A 16,712-nucleotide genomic window follows, 5' to 3' on the forward strand; every position below is an offset into this window, starting at 1 on the left:
ACTCCACTTTCCCTCCCTGACTCAGTGTTACTCGGTCACTGATTTGGGCCAGCAAGTGGACTGAGGGACATTCACATTAATTGCATAGTCACACTTGGCCATTCAAACCGTGCTTGGGCACCTAAAGTTGTTTGGCTTAGTGTAAGCACTCACTTGCCACACTTCCCCTTCTCTGGCATGACTGGTGGTGGTGGGCCAGGGCCTGGTGCGGTAAGTCTTGCATGCACACACGCCCATGTACAATATATTCAAGTCAATGACTGTGTGACAATCATAAATGGTAACCACCAACTTAATAAAAATTAATAGAGAGACCTTAAAGACTCCTCCCACCGGTTATAAATGACATCCACCTAGCATAATAGGTGGATAATAGGTAACTGAATGACAGACTGACAGACCCAAAATAATCCACAAAGTCTGCAAATGGACCAAAGCCCAAAACCTCAGTTGAAAAAAATATGAAACACAAATTTGAATAGCAACCTAGTAAGATTCCCAATGCAACTACTGATGCACACTAATGTACAAATCCACAACTTACAGGAAGGTAATTTCATCTGCAGCGCAGCAAAAAAATCTTATCCAATATAATTTCAGAAGAAGGCATTCTTGAGATGTGTTACTATAGCGAGGAATCATAATTTACTATCATGCCTAGAGTCCGTTGAGAAAACAGCTGAAAAACACATGGCTGTCAGAAAAAAATCTGGAGAAAAATCAGTCTCTTGGTCCAAGTCCACTGCTGACTGATTTTGGCAAGCCAAGCCAATTTTACAAGAGGATAAAATACAAGTTTCAAGAGATTGCCTGACACCACCTTAATGAATTAAATACTCAAAATGACCACTGATAATAATGATTTTCTGAATTGATACAATCACACAAAGTATGTAAATACCTCTACTATCTATCTGCTACAGAGTACCTTATGCATCCATTCATTCAGTTTAGCAGTTCATTTTTATAATTTTATTTATAAATGAACCAGCTACATGTGGGTATAAACTTCACATCACTACAGTAACACCTCATTTATTGTGATTAATTGGTTCCAGATCTGACCGTTTAACATGAGAATACAGCATTCTAACTACATTTATAGGTGAGAAAAATGTAAAAAGTAAACCAATTGTTCCCCTGCATAGGGTCGGCCGTGTTGACTGTTATATTACAGCAATGGGGGAATGGCCAAGGAGCCATGTCTTGACCTGATGACAGACAGGTGAGGGAAGGCTACAACTTCAAAGCTCCCAAGCATGAAAGCATGTAGGAAATGACAGCGAGCACTTAGGTGGGATCAGCTGCGCAACAGTTTTAGACATCCTGCAAGAACACCTAAACAATCCTCTCATTGCTGTGGCAAAGGACGGGGAGGGGTAGGGTGTGGGGTGTTGGGTGTGCCTGGGTTGAATGATGGGTCCACTTCAAGGCTGTTGTGGGCCGACCCCATATGTTAAAGGACAAGGCCATTTTCTGCAAAGTGGTTGCTGTGGTTCAAGCGGACTAAGATGCCCCTTTGTCCTCCAATTCCCCCTATTCCCAAGATGAATGTAGCTATTAATAGGTCACTGCATCGACAAGTAGATTACAGAGCCAATTCCACACAAAGGCACCAATGTAACTGAGGGTTTGCTTGATTGGCGGCTGTATTGCCTGTTGCATGAAAAAGGGAGCTATTGAGCTGGGTGCAAAGCATCGAAATCAGAAACAGGAGTTCAGTGGAAGTAAATTTTTGCCCCCTCAGGCCCAGTTTCCATGAATGTGCCTCATTATTAAACTTATTCAACTTTAAAGCGGTAAGTTCTGATTTTTTTACATAAAGTTTTATGACATTCCCATCAGCAGTGTAGTATATCATCTTTAACTTACAAGCAATTGGTCCCGCGAGCCCAGTTTTAGTCGGATTTCCGTGACAAGGAACCTAGTTCCGCTTAGTTGCTGTGTATTCTTGTGTATGACATATGGAAAAATATGGAACTATGAGTGTATACACAGTAAGAATGAGGGTTACCTCCACAAGTCACTGTCGATATGACATGAGCCATGCATTTATTTCAGCAAAAATAAATAAATACATAGTATGGCTCAATTTTTGTCTCTCAAAGTTCAGACGTTTTGTGTTTTGATATTCTCTGGTTATATATACCATACTCCCATAAATTCCTTGAAAAATTATTCTTGAGCTAAACAGTTTGGTTTATTAACACCACACACCCCCGACTGCATGCATGCGGGTTAAGAATATGTTGCCATGCATAGAAACAGAGGAAGGAGAACATCGCCCCCCCCGCCCTTCATCATGTATCCCAAACACAGTGGCAGCACACATAAGAAAGGGAAAGTCAACTTCAGAAGTGAAACCAGACGTTGCAAAAAGGCTAAGAAAGGGAGAAAAACACCAATCAACATGTGCTGCCAACCACCGTAACCATTATCAAAGATGAGGATCATATCCTTAGACATATTAAAAGGATCTTGTCCATGTATTCTATGTACGATAAACTGATAATTTAGGTATTACAGTGTGTCATAAGAAAGGAACTCATTTGTAAACTGAGGACCTACTCCACTATAAATGCCGACTATAAACCCCTGCAGGGTTATTTATTGAACTTGTCAAGGGGAAAAAAAAACACTATGAACCTAGTTACAAGCCATTTTACCCTTCAAAAGGTACAATGATGTACATTTGCTTCTGAAAGAGTACAACATCCAGGACAAATTCACAAGTGTCTGGCACTTCATTACATCATCACAAATGTGATGTCAATAGAACACAACAGGTAAGTACAAAACAATGTTTCCATTGCACGAACATGAATGTTCAAAACTTCCAGTTCCATTTAAAGCGCCTCCATAAGTTTGACCTCCCTACCAGGACTTGCACCTTCGACATCCACCTTCCTTTGAGCAGCTGTGTGACCCTAAAAGCCTTGACCATTAACCTCTCCGGCCAAAAGCTAAGCTAGGCAGGTGTTGCTAGAAACTTCTTGGGATATATTGGAAAATATCCCAAACACTCCACAAAAGCCTTTGTTTGCATTTCGGCGTGATTGAAGTTAAAGTTAAGACTGAAGTTAAAGACACTGTGCAAGGTTTACAGATGGATGGGAATGTAGAAAAAAAGTTCCCAAATCTGTTCCTGTTAAGAGTCGAGGGAAATACAAAGAGGGGCTACTTACAGAATGGTGGTCTGAGGAGAGACAGCCGGTACAGTTTCCAAGTTCAGATGCATACATCGCACGGTGGTTCGGAAACATAAACACCTACTCGGACAAGAGAGAACCGAATATGGTCCGCTAGCGAGCAAAAGCCAAGCCGAGACGAGGAAGAGGCGAGGAGAGAGGAGCTGGGCAGCCCGCAGCGCCATTGCTAGCAGTGAGCCGAGCAGCACCCGAGCAGGCGAGCAACAGCACAGCCACACTGCTGCCGCTCACGCGCCGAAGCGTGCACGCGCGGGTCTGGAAGGCCAAGCAGTCAAAGACACAGTGTGTGTTTTCAATCATACAAGCACTCAGGTATGTACGAGGGAGGATAACTCTCTTCCTGTCTTTTTTTTATTAAGATAAATTATTTGCCATTCCTTCTAAACCGTCACAAGATTTAAAAATTAGCTAGCTAAAAAAATGTATTCAGTCTTCCTGTACTGTCACTTGTTGCTGGGCAGATCTGACTGGCATAATTATGACCTCCCTATTGGGCAATTTAAAAATGTAGCCCGCCAGCCACACCTACGAGATTTTATGATTGGTCATTAAAACATAAGCAAGTTCGGTATACTCGACAAAACTATCAACTTTGTTTTTGCTCCCATTTTTCACGAGATGAACTCAAAGATGTGAAATATTTTTATGTAAATAAAAGGCCTATTGTTCACAAATCCATCTATATCTGTTAGTGCGCATTCATAATCTATGATTCACCCACCTCACAGGTGAAGCATATCAAAATGCTGATTAGACACCATGAAGTGTGCCATGACAAGACACCACACCAAATGGTTCAGTTTAATTGGACTGGGGTCCGCAAACCAGTCAGTATCTGCTGTTACCACCATTTGCCCCAAATACCATATATTGTACACCAATTGGATGATATGTTCGGTGAATATGCTGTCCCATGTTAAAGATTTAGTGGCCATTGATTGGTTGATTGGGGCTATGGTACGGGCAGGAGTATGTTATGGACAACATGCACAGAGATCCTAAAGTCCATTATTTTTTACCTTAAGCTGCAGCTTGATAATGCACAGCCCCATGTTGCAAGGATCTGTACACAGTTCCCGAGGGCTGAAAACATGTCGCTTTCCAAAAAATGATTAAGGGTCCAGAATTAAAGTGAAAACTTCTGGCCAAAGCATCCATCCGTTTTCTTTAGTTTATCTTGTTCAGCGTTGCTAGGAGCTGGAGCCTATCCCAGCTGACTTTGGGTACACTACATACACTACATACACCTTGAACTGGTTGGCGGTCTATCCCAGGGCCCGTACAGACTGTAAAACCATTCACACCGTCACCATTTAATTCCTGGTAAGCGTGTTTGACAACTGTATGTAGCCAGTACCAAATCCTTTATTGATGCAATACAAAACTTTGGCTTGGCTATTATGTAATTTGTCATTTTCAATTTCAGCACAAACTAGCACTATTTAGCCTACAAATGGGATCCAAATAAATGACATAAAAGACATTTAAGTAATATGACTTTGCAAAATCCAAAACCAACTGGCACACACCCCTGCTGCACAGTATGGGATTACATTTGCATTGTTTATTTGTCCATCCTGTTTTCCAAACTTGTTGTTGGGATCCAACCGTGCTCTGATCTCAGTGAAGAACAGGAAACATCTGTGAATGTACTGCCGCTGACCCAATTGTGTGCATTGCAACACAGACACAAATAAACACATTTACATCCCTTTGTTGGAAGCACAGACATCAATGTGTCTCTAAACAAAGTCAAATATCCTGTTCTTTTTGTAGAATGCATTTCTGTACAATTGCTTTCATGATGGTCAAGCTAGGCTTTTAATTCAAACCACGATACGATGCAATAATGCATTATGGCACTCATATGTTATTTATTAGGATGCTCTGATATGTTACAGTCTATCCATACTGCTTACTCCATAGCTGCTTAATCATAACATTAAACAATTCACAAAAAACACTTGGCGTCCGATGCGACAACATTGTGCGGTTACGAGAACGCGCTCATAAATTAATAAAAATTTTAATGTTTGTCTGTAAACACCAGACTCACTAAAAAATTGAAAGAAAAAATACATGATTATTGAATGCTAATGTATACTAGAAGGGTCATGGACTCTGTGCACTGTTACAAGGAGATCTGGACGGAAAAAAGGTTATCCTACCAGACTAGCATGGGACAGTGTTTTAATACTGTAGAAAGGTAAGCAGAGCCACCACAGGGATAAAAGTGAGACACTGTTCTCTTTTTGTGGCTGTTTGTTTTAGTTTTTGTTATTAATCTTCTTATTACTGTATTTTATACAGTATGTCCATGTGTTCTTTGTACTGTGCCGCGAGAAATCGTCAGGAGTGCCGTCAGGAATTAACGAATATCATTTTTTTAATTAACATTTATTATGTTGTGCAGATATTATGTCATTGTCGAGTGTCCGTAGTGTAAAGACTGGCAGTGCAATGTAATATTCGTCCGTGTGGCAACACGTAGCTAATTGCCTCGTTCCTTCAATAGACTTAGTGATGCACGTGAGGTGGTTATAGTGTTGTGCCGCAAGATTTTTCTAATGTAAAAAAACGTGCCGTGGCTCAAAATAAGGTTGAAAAACACCGACCTAAAGGTTAATTGAGGTATCACTATATATATGAATATGTGTAGTTATTCTTCTATTCAATAGGAGTTGATATCATGTTATATGTATAGTCATTTTGTGTTTTAAATGATAGAGGGGCCACCTTGAGTTGTCTAGTTTGAGTTTGCTGTCATCTGCTGGTGAATCTGTATATTGACCAAAAATGCATTGTGAACAATTGCAGATACAATGAACTCTAACCCGTTGGGGCTGTGAGATTAGATGCATGAGGTGATGATCTTCCGGGATGCCCTACACAGTAATCATTTCCACATCATTCTGGAATTCTTTGTTTGAGTTACAATGTGTTGCCAAATATGAAAAAAAAAAAAAACCCAAAACAAACAAAAACAAACCAAGAACATGAGGCAATTTACAGGCCTCTGGCAACACATTTTTTCTTTATTCAGAGATAAGATGTGTCAACATCCAGCATGACAAAAATTGTACAAAGTTCACGATTTATAAATGAAATATCACAGCAACTTGTGATCTCACACATTTATAGCAAAATTAAAATGTCAACAAATCCATGCTGTGTCGTACAAAAATAAATCAAACTTCAGTTCCACAGAGAGCACAATAGTTTATACAAAATCCAGTCTTTGTTAATGGTCACTGAAACCCATCTCCAAATGAAACGGTGTAAATAAAATAATAAACTCTGATGATCTCCACAATATGTTTTTTTTTTAAATGAAAAGTCATCATTCTAAATATGTGACACCCTTTGTCGCGTTCCATATAGATAGTCATAGATCACTTTTCAAATTGTGTTATTTATGTACCAACATCAGAAGAGCAATTTGTGCTTTAATAATCCCTTTTTCCATTTTGACTGATAATGAGAATTAATCCAAAAAACTTGTACTAGCTATTACTCTACTGAAGCATCACTATATTGGCAAAAAGCTGCAGACACGATGCTGTGGGAAAAAGGCGAATGCAGTCATGGATGATGCACGGGAGAGAGAGAGAGTGAGTCCCGGAAGAGGACGGCAAAGTTCATTCGATGAGATTCAGCTGCATTCGCTCTGGACAAGGCAAATTCTGATGACTGCTAACAACTAGAACAGGAGAATGGTGGGGTGCATACAGTCACGCAGGGTGTGTGATGCTGGAGTATCACCCCTCAAAGGTCTTGTTTTTTTAACCAGGCCTTTGTTTTCTTCTGCTTTTTTTTCAAACTTTGAATTGATTGACTATACTTAATTCCTTTGTACAGTGATTAGATATAAAGTGCTGCTGGGGGATAACTTCATCTTCCTAAACATAGCAAAAATGAACATTGATAATGTTTTTACAATAGCCTACAGTACTGCTATGATTATAGTCATCCTCTTCCCTGTTCTTCCTTTTTCAGTGGTACTAAATCCACACAGTGGCTCCAAACAGTTAGTTACTCCAATCGTGTGCCAAAGAGGTCACCTGGAAAATTGCACAACGCCGTTTCTAAGGATAATATCTTCAAGGACAAGTGCAAATAGTCTACTGGCACATAAGTGGGGACAGTGACCCTGTAAGTCCCGCTTTCTATAAATACTCTTTACAAAACCCTCCTTTTTGTCTCTCGGGTACTGCTTTTAGTTCTGTAAGAACATCAAAACATGGAAACGAAGGTGTCCCTGTGCAAAATCTTACAGAAAAAAAATGTGGAACGTATTTCCTTTCACTTCTACAACTCAGTAGTCAGGTTTCCTCTGCTTTTTTAAAAACATTTTGTATTAAAAGATTTGTATAAAAATCAATATTTTACATAGGTTATATTAAAAAGATTAGTGTTGCCCCGCTTTGCTTATAAACAAGAAATTGCATATACCCTACATTTTTTTTTCACTTTGCAGATTGTATCTTGTAACTACAATAAAGAAATGATTTACGTTTTATATTGCTGAGATATTTCTCGATTCTAGCAACACAGGTCGGATTTTGATTTGATTGTGATGTCATCATTGGATCATTGTCATTACACAACATTTGTGTTGGAGATTTTGATGTCAACTTACATGCTGTTCCCATTCCAATTCATTTGCTCTCCTAAATAATGGGATTTCCACCATCGGGTTTCCGTGTAATGATGTTTACAATATAACTGCTCATACATACATTCATACACACGTCCGGTCAGTTTCCTCTGCAGATTCATTTACAGCACCAATTAAATATTCCCCCATTTCAGCTACACATTTTTTTTTTGAGATGAAAAGAAACCACATTTGTCAAGCATTGTCAAAAAATAAAGCAATTTGCAAGCCAGTTCTTGCCCTTGAACACTCTACAAGCAAGACATAGAAGAAAACAGAAAAGCTAAAATCACCCCTTGAGGTGAAATATTATTATAGTCTCCTCATGTTTTTGTCATTTTGTATCACTGTCCAGCTCAGCTTTTGTTTTTTTTCATCTAAAATGTGGTCAAGCAATAAAAACGCATGTTCAGTTGGAATCAGCTTACTGTTCAGTAATATACACTAAAATGTGCATATGTGAGCAGCTAGAAACATTACATGACGCTATGTCAGCTCATATGAAAACGTACAAAATATGAATGTCCTCAAAAACTATTTTGCTGTTTTTCAGGCTTTTATGTTCTTCCTTGAAGCAAGACCCCCAAAAGAAAAGGATTCGTCTCAATGTCTCTCGCTAAGCATAATACCTCTCTTTTTCTTAAAGAATTCAGAATATATTACACTATACATGATCGGTAACGGCGATGCACCAAGGAGAATGAAACCTTCACTGTCTCACATCTTGCAAGGATCATCAGGAAGCTCCTTTCCCCCAAATGTTACACTTGGATCCCTTGGACCGTCTGCTTGATGTTGTCCAACAAGGCTTTGTTTTCCGGACTGTGGTATTGGTCCTGGGCTGTGTACATGTCCGTTAGAGAGGTCACATAGGCATCAAAGTTCTGTTCGATTGGTTCCTGAAGGTCCAAAAACATGAGCTGTTAGAGGAAATTATTCAAATCAACATGAAGATTACTACACTACGGTACACACTAATATACTAACAAAGCAGCAAGGAGTACAATTGACGTTGGATGAAAAAGAGATAAAACTTTCGATGCACAAGTTTCCGGTGGTGGCACATAACCAAGGATGTTTAACTTCGTTGTACATTTGAAGCAGCATCACACAAATCACGAGGGTTACGGGCATGCTGGAGCCTATCCCAGCTGTCTTACGGCAAGAGGCGGGTTACATCCTGGACTGGTTGCCAGCCAATCACAGGGCACATATAGACAAACAACCATTCACACTCACATTCATACCTATGGACAATTTGGAGTCGCCAATTAACCTAGCATGTTTTTGGAATGTGGGAGGAAACCGGAGTACCCGGAGAAAACCCACGCATGCACGGGGAGAACATGCAAACTCCACACAGAGATGGCCGAGGGTGGAATCAAACCCTGGTCCTCCTAGCTGTGAGGTCTGCGTGCTAACGTGCCGCCCAAATCAAATCAAATTAACTTTATTTGTATAGCACTTTTCCTGCAAAGACATGCAACACAAAGTGCTTTGCAGAATTAAAAACGATCACTGCAATTAAAAGGACAACAAATACTAACAAAGCCCCTCCCTCCCACCCTCCATACTGGACACACACACACACACACACACACCCACCCACACACACACACAATCACACACAGTAGGGAGACAGTAGTGTCCTAGGTGTGTATCCTCCGCCCTAACCCCTTGTCCACCATGCAGCCATCACACAAAACAGCATGATGGTTTCCACCACACCAGAAGGCAAATCAGCAACCCTATTGGTCCCTCAAAAGGCTGTCCTAAATATATGCAGTGAGTACAAGTCATTTGCTATATCAGAAAAAAACAGCCGATTTATTGTGCTTGATGACCAGCCCCTGTCGCTGTTGACATTACTGGGGGGATAAATTGGAGAATTTACAAGACATGGCATTCAAAGATCATACATGTATTGTCATGACATTTCAGTGTTCAAACTTTTTTGTATCAATTGAATAAAAGGGAAATTCTGTTTGTATTATGAACACGTGGGAATAAAAAGGAATGAATGAAGGCTCACCTGCTGGTGGAGCTGTAAGCAGCTGTTAGTCCGAAGAAGAGGCTCTTTGTGTGTCAGTGGCTTCTGTAGAAAGAGAACGTCATTTACACTTTACTCATCAGAAATCATGTACTAATGTACATAGAATGTTGTATTCTCTCACTCACGTTCACTACAATGAACAAACAAAATTGTTCATATATATATTTTTTTAATATACCAATGGATGTTATATGAATGTGAGATGTGAGATGTGCCCCAAGACAGCTGGGATAGGCTCCAGCACCCCCGCGACCCTCGTTAGGAAAAAGCGGTAGAAAATGAATGAATGAATAAATGTTATATGAATGTGAGTGTGAATGGTTGTTTGTCTATATGTGCCCTGTGATTGGCTGGCGACCAGTCCAGGGTGTACCCCGCCTTTCGCCACAAGACAGCTGGGATAGGCTCCAGCACCCCCGCAACCCTCATGAGGAAAAAATGTTATGTGTCTAGACAATATTCCACCGGGCTTGTAATTCACGATAAACCAAGCTATGGTTAGCATCATGATTTTATTCCAGAAGGTCTGACTCTAACCAAAATGGATGTTAACCGAATCAATTTTTCCCATAAGAAATCATATGAATCAAATTAATTTTGTTAGAAAAGCCAAAATATTAACCAAAAACAAATGTAAAAAAATGTATGTAAATCATGGAAACAGGGCGGCACGGCGGTCTAGTGGTAAGCGCGCAGACCTCACAGCTAGGAGACCAGGGTTAAATTCCACCCTCGGCCATCTCTGTGTGGAGTTTGCATGTTCTCCCCGTGCATGAGTTTTCCCCGGGTACTCCGGTTTCCTCCCACATTCCAAAAACATGCTAGGTTAATTGGTGACTCCAAATTGTCCATAGGTATGAATGTGAGTGTGAATGGTTGTTTGTCTATATGTGCCCTGTGATTGGCTGGCGACCAGTCCAGGGTGTGACAGCTGGGATAGGCTCCAGCACCCCCGCGACCCTCGTGAGGAAAATATTCTTGTGTATTATCCTTAAAAAAAACTGTTTGTCAACATCTATTTACGACAATGCTCATCACTGGTTGTGTACGGATCTGTGTTGAATGTGTCACGACTAAATCCTCATCACACAAGATATTCCATAGAAAATTGAAATGTTATGTGAATGCTGAGAGACGGTATATTCTTAGCATGTAAAGATGCCCCTAGTGTTGTATTTGATTGGTTGCTTAATGCGAATTTTGTTTTTGAAAATAGCAGCATCACTTGCTTAATAATAGATCATAAGGTAATAAGCACAATTTAAAAAAAAGCAATAAAACACATGGATGATAATGATATGCTCCAGCATCGGTGTGAATGTTTTTGCTCTCAGCATTCTCACAATCACGCCTCACATCTGTGCCTCGGTGTGTGTCATCTGTGGGTAAAACACGCAATGACTATGAACTGCAACTGTCTGGCTTGCTGCTCCTTGAGGCCCTTACCATATGGGGGAGCTGGGCATTAGCTAAACTGTTAACCAGTGACTGGCTGAGGTTGGCCAGCTCATGCAGGAGAGAGTCATTTTGCTGTTCAATCACCTTGTTTTCCTCCTCCATGGACTTCAAGTTGGACTCCATGGTTGTGATCTGAGGAGAAAAGACCTAGGATGCTTACAGTGGACGTGGACACCGACACGGTACAGGTGGTCCTCGTGTTATGTAACGGTTCCCTTCCTAGACGGTGATGTAAGGCGAGTTTTGATGTAAAAACAGAGGGTCACAAAAATGACACATGTAGATATCCTAAGAAGTTAGCATATTATGAATATGAACTTTCTTTTTTCCCCAATTTTTGCTGGTTTTTTTTCATTCATTCATTCATTCATTTTCTACCGCTTTTTCCTCACAAGGGTCGCAGGGGGTGCTGAAGCCTATCCCAGCTGTCTTCAGGCGAGAGGCGGGGTACACCCTGGACTGGTCGCCAGCCAATCACAGGGCACATATAGACAAACAACCATTCACACTCACATTAATACCTATGGACAATTTGGAGTCGCCAATTAACCTAGCATGTTTTTTTTGGAATGTGGGAGGAAACCGGAGTACCCGGAGAAAACCCACGCATGCACGGGGAGAACATGCAAACTCCACACAGAGATGGCTGAGGGTGGAATTGAACCCTGGTCTCCTAGCTGTGAGGTCTGTGCGCTAACCACTCTCACACCGTGCAGCCCGCTGTTTCTTTTTTTGCTGCTTAAAAAAAAAAATCCAAATATTTCAACATTCTTCTTCAATAGTCTTTGTATATTTTCTTCTTCCAATATTAGGACTTTATTTCCATAATATTGGAAATTTTTCCAAATTGAAAATGTATTTTATTTTGATTGTCGTAATAATACAGCTTTAAACAACATAATTGTCTTTAATTTTTAAAATCTTTGGTACTAAAATAACATGACTTTTCTTCATAATATTACTTTTTAAATTGCAACTTTTTTTGGTAAAATTTTTGACTTTATTCTCCTAAAATAACCGCTGTTTTTTTAATTTCTGGGATCTTTAACCTTATTGATGATCGTGAATACTGCACATTGCATATTCCTCCGCTGAAACTAGTTCCCTTGCGAGTCTCGAGGACCACCTCTGTACGTCACAGTCAGTCAAAAAGATTGATGTTTACGTATCAACGTGTTACCTGCGTTCTGAGTTTGATCATGTCTGCTTCCACTTGTGAATTTGATTCACTTAAATCTTTGATTTCTTCATCCAGTTGTTTGAGCTCCTCCTCGTGATCCAAGCCTGCAGAGCAAGTCACACACATATTGTAGCTAAGGTCTCAAATAAATGACAGTACACTTCATATTTGATAGCGATGGTTAAAATGACACGTTAATGGGCTGCAGCCATGAATTATGAAGGACATCGGGAATCAGTCTTCATGTCTGTGAGATATTTGACACAGATCCTTTTAGTCAATTAAAAGAAGAAATAATCTCACAGACACTTTATTCTGATATTTTCACACTTCTACAATTCACCAAATATTAAAATTAAGTGTTAATAAATCATTTAGATTCCTCTCTAAACAGAAGTTGATTTACACAACAATTGCCATCGTCCATGTTGTGTAGTAAGTACAGGTTACGGTTACCATTGCCGCTGCGGTGCTGCTTTATTGTGAGCATGTCCACTCCAGAGAGCCTGGCTTTCCTCATCGCAGACGTGGCACGTGGGCATCCTGAAAGGCTGGAAGAAGCATTTACAAATAGAGCTTGTGTGAGGAATATTGTCTTATTTACATAGTTATGGCAAGCATTATTTTGACAGTGATAGAACCTTTAGGATTTGCATGTGCACAACTTGGATTATAAAAATATCAACATGGGGAGTTGGCACATTGAGTTATTAATGCTATTATCCTCACAAGGGTCGTGGGAGTATGCTGGAGCCGATCCCAGCTGACTTCGGGCGAGAGGCAGGGTACACTCTGGACTGGTCGCCAGCCAATCACAGGGCACATATAGACAAACAACCATTCACACTCACATTCATACCTATGGACAATTTGGAGTCGCCAATTAACCTAGCATGTTTTTAGAATGTGGGAGGAAACCGGAGTACCCGGAGAAAACCCACGCATGCACGGGGAGAACATGCAAACTCCACACATAGATGGCCGAGGGTGGAATTGAACCCTGGTCTCCTAACTGTGAGGACTGTGCGCTAACCACTCGACCGCCGTGCCGCCCGGTCCATCCAGATATGTCCAAATTTTTAATTGTTTTACTACCGCTATGGCTTATTTTCATTGTTTCCGAAGGAAAATGTTGTCTTCTACAGTTTATACACTTGGATGATACCCAAAAGCAAATGAAAATTAAAAAAAGAAGTCAAAATTGATCCAAAAGAACCCATCATCTCCTGACATTTACTTCTAAAATGGATCATCCTACATATAGAGGCAGATTTTTAAAAGGAATATTTAATTTTTGCCAAAAACACGAGATTTTTTCCATGTATTGCCAATGGTTGGGTTAAATGCTGTGAACTATTGTATTGTCCACTGTTGTGTTGTATATCATCATATAGTTTTATATCATGGCAATACATTTTTGTAAATAAAATACACATGCTAATAAAATTGAGGTTGCATGGTGGACGAGGCCATACAGCTAGAAGACCTGGGTTCCATTCCCCCTATCTCTGTGTGGAGTTTGCATGTTCTCCCCGTGCATGCGTGGGTTTTCTCCGGGTACTCCGGTTTCCTCCCACATTCCAAAAACATGCTAGGTTAATTGGCGACTCCAAATTGTCCATAGGTATGAATGTGAGTGTGAATGGTTGTTTGTTTGTCTATATGTGCCCTGTCTATATGTGCCCGCCTTTCGCTCAAAGACAGCTGGGATAGGCTCCAGCATGCCTGCGACCCTCATCAGGATAAGCGGTATAGAAAATGGATGCATGATAATAAACTGAACTTGTGATTGATGTATTGAGTCGAGTACATGCACAACTTAAGGTACTGCTCTTGTATTAGCTTGTGCAGGCATATCTAATATTGCAGCTGGTGTGTTTGTATCTACACTATGCAATCCACAAATCAGCATATATATAGAGTATACTGTATATACATTGGTTAGTACCTGCGGTGTGTCAGAAAGCTGCCACTGACGTGGCCCGAGCCGTCGCATCCTGGCGTGGGACAGGACATCCCCTCCGTCTTGCCAGACTTCCATGTGAACTGGATGCCATTCAGGTAGCCATCTTTTTGTCTCTTTGCTGCTATTGGGCATCCTGATGCACTTCTGTGAGATGCATACTTCCCTGTCACATGACCTTGACCATCACAACCAGGAACTGGACACCTGGGTAGAGAGTCAAACATGGGAGGACACGTGCTTAGTATTTGATTTAGATTGTTTATTGATCTGTGGCACATTCCTCTACATGGTGGAGCTTTTTTCCCCGCACACGGAGTACTGTATATTGCACTCACTTTTTTTTTTTTTTAACAAAAATGTTGTATGATCAGCCCCACTTTGCACAAAAAACTGCTAAAAATGCAATGAGTCACAGAGTTATTACGGATGCCAAACACACACAAAATAGATGATGGGGATGATAACTTCAGGCTCAAAGAGGCATAATTTGTGTCTGCAAATCAAAACATATTGGTCTGCGATCCACTTAAAAGCTTCAAGGACGTTTATAGACAATTTGTCTGCAGTTGGGAGTTTAGTGTGGTATTATATTTTTTAATTACCTTGACTCTTTCTAGTATAGAATGATTGATTTAATATTGTAAAGCCGCTGATCTATGCAAGTGTAGACTGCATTAGGTGGGATCATTTTGAAGTAAATCATCGTGACAGTACATTATTATGCTAAACTCTTCACATAGTATTTTTAATTAAAGAATACAGAATTTGACAGGTTATGTTCAGTTTTTTTTTCCCAGCAGGGGATTTAAAGCAATGAAAGTGCACCTGTACTTTTTTTTTTTTTTTTTTAATCCTCATTGCTTCCCTGTGAAGGTGTAGCCTCATTACAAATGTAGGAAGAACCACTGCTCTCTGTCTTGTCCTTGTCTTGTATTCTGAGGTCACAGAAGACTATTATTTAAATATATACAAGGAACCCTTTTTCAATAAAAAAGTTACTTCATGTGCATTTTTGAGATGAACACATGCAGCTTCAATCATCGAAATAAGTCGGGCTTTCATGAGGAAAAAGACGGATTATTCATTTTCTACCGCTTTTCCTCACGAGGGTCGCGGGGGGTGCTGGAGCCTATCCCAGCTGTCTTCAGGCGAGAGGCGGGGTACACCCTGGACTGGTCGCCAGCCAATCACAGGGCACATATAGACAAACAACCATTCACACTCACATTCATACCTATGGACAATTTGGAGTGGCCAATTAACCTAGCATGTTTTTGGAAGGAGAAAACCCACACATGCACGGGGAGAACATGCAAACTCCACACAGAGATAGCCGAGGGTGGAATTGAACCCAGGTCTCCTAGCTGTGAGGTCTGCGCACTAACCACTAGACCGCCGTGCCGCCCAAGACGGATTATATTCTGAGTTTATATGATGAGCCTTACAGGCGTTACTATAATGTTACTATTTCCATTCCATTGTGTTCCACCTATCCGAGTGAGGACAACAGTCTCTGTAGGGACGTCTAGACTTCCTGGTCCCCTGCTACCTCTTCCCAGTTTCACCGGGAGGACCTCAAAGTTCCCGGTCCAACTATGAGACATAATCCCTCCAGGGTCTTCTCCCCGGCTGGGCATGCCCTGAACATTAGATGCCCGAGCCACCTCAACTGGCTCCCCTCTTGGTGTGAAGGAGCGGCGGCTGTACTTTGAGCTCCTCCTGGATGACTGAGTCCAGCCACCCTATGGAGGAAACTCATTTCAGCTTCTTGTATCCGCAATCTCATTCTTTCGATCCTGACCAAAGCTCATGACCAAAGGTGGAGGGTGGGAACATAGATCGACCGGTAAATTGAGAGCTTTGGCTTTTGGCTCAGCTCTCGCTTCACTACGAGGGTCTGGTACAGCGAGCGCATTACTGCAGACCCGTCTGTCGACTTCACGCTCCACTCTGAGACCCTGGGACCCTGGGACCCTTGAAGGTTATTATAATCCTGTAAAACCGAGGTTTAGTATAGTTTAAAAATTTTAACTACATTGACTACATTGGTGTCTGAAAATCTAAACACTTGTGTGAACAGCACAGTGCAGCAAATCAGAAGAAAGGAGCCAAACACAAAGTTCATATTAGTTCATAGTTCTGTGTGCATCATATGAACAAATATGATTTATGATTAAGTACTGCATTAA

General features: G+C 40.8%; 2 protein-coding genes across 6 annotated transcripts in view; both read right to left on the minus strand.

The window, feature by feature from the left end:
* Positions 1-3,416, minus strand: part of LOC131140479 (peroxidasin) — a 39,885-nt gene extending 36,469 nt beyond the window's left edge. For all 3 annotated transcript variants that reach the window (XM_058090951.1, XM_058090952.1, XM_058090949.1), the window contains exon 1: positions 3,186-3,416. In XM_058090951.1, the coding sequence (XP_057946934.1) occupies positions 3,186-3,373 (188 nt within the window). In that variant the 5' untranslated portion in view covers positions 3,374-3,416. The remainder of the gene's footprint in view (positions 1-3,185) is intronic.
* Positions 3,417-4,641: 1,225 nt separating this feature from the next.
* Positions 4,642-16,712, minus strand: part of myt1lb (myelin transcription factor 1-like, b) — a 131,676-nt gene continuing 119,605 nt past the window's right edge. For 2 of the 3 annotated variants that reach the window (XM_058091313.1, XM_058091311.1), the window contains 6 exons: positions 14,506-14,727; positions 13,014-13,108; positions 12,558-12,661; positions 11,366-11,509; positions 9,899-9,961; positions 4,642-8,765 (listed from right to left, as the gene is read on the minus strand). In XM_058091313.1, the coding sequence (XP_057947296.1) occupies positions 8,628-8,765; positions 9,899-9,961; positions 11,366-11,509; positions 12,558-12,661; positions 13,014-13,108; positions 14,506-14,727 (766 nt within the window). In that variant the 3' untranslated portion in view covers positions 4,642-8,627. The remainder of the gene's footprint in view (positions 8,766-9,898; positions 9,962-11,365; positions 11,510-12,557; positions 12,662-13,013; positions 13,109-14,505; positions 14,728-16,712) is intronic. The other variant, XM_058091312.1, reaches the window with a different exon arrangement.

Source organism: Doryrhamphus excisus, chromosome 13 (genome assembly GCF_030265055.1).
Source record: "Doryrhamphus excisus isolate RoL2022-K1 chromosome 13, RoL_Dexc_1.0, whole genome shotgun sequence".
In the NCBI taxonomy this organism is placed as follows: domain Eukaryota; kingdom Metazoa; phylum Chordata; class Actinopteri; order Syngnathiformes; family Syngnathidae; genus Doryrhamphus; species Doryrhamphus excisus.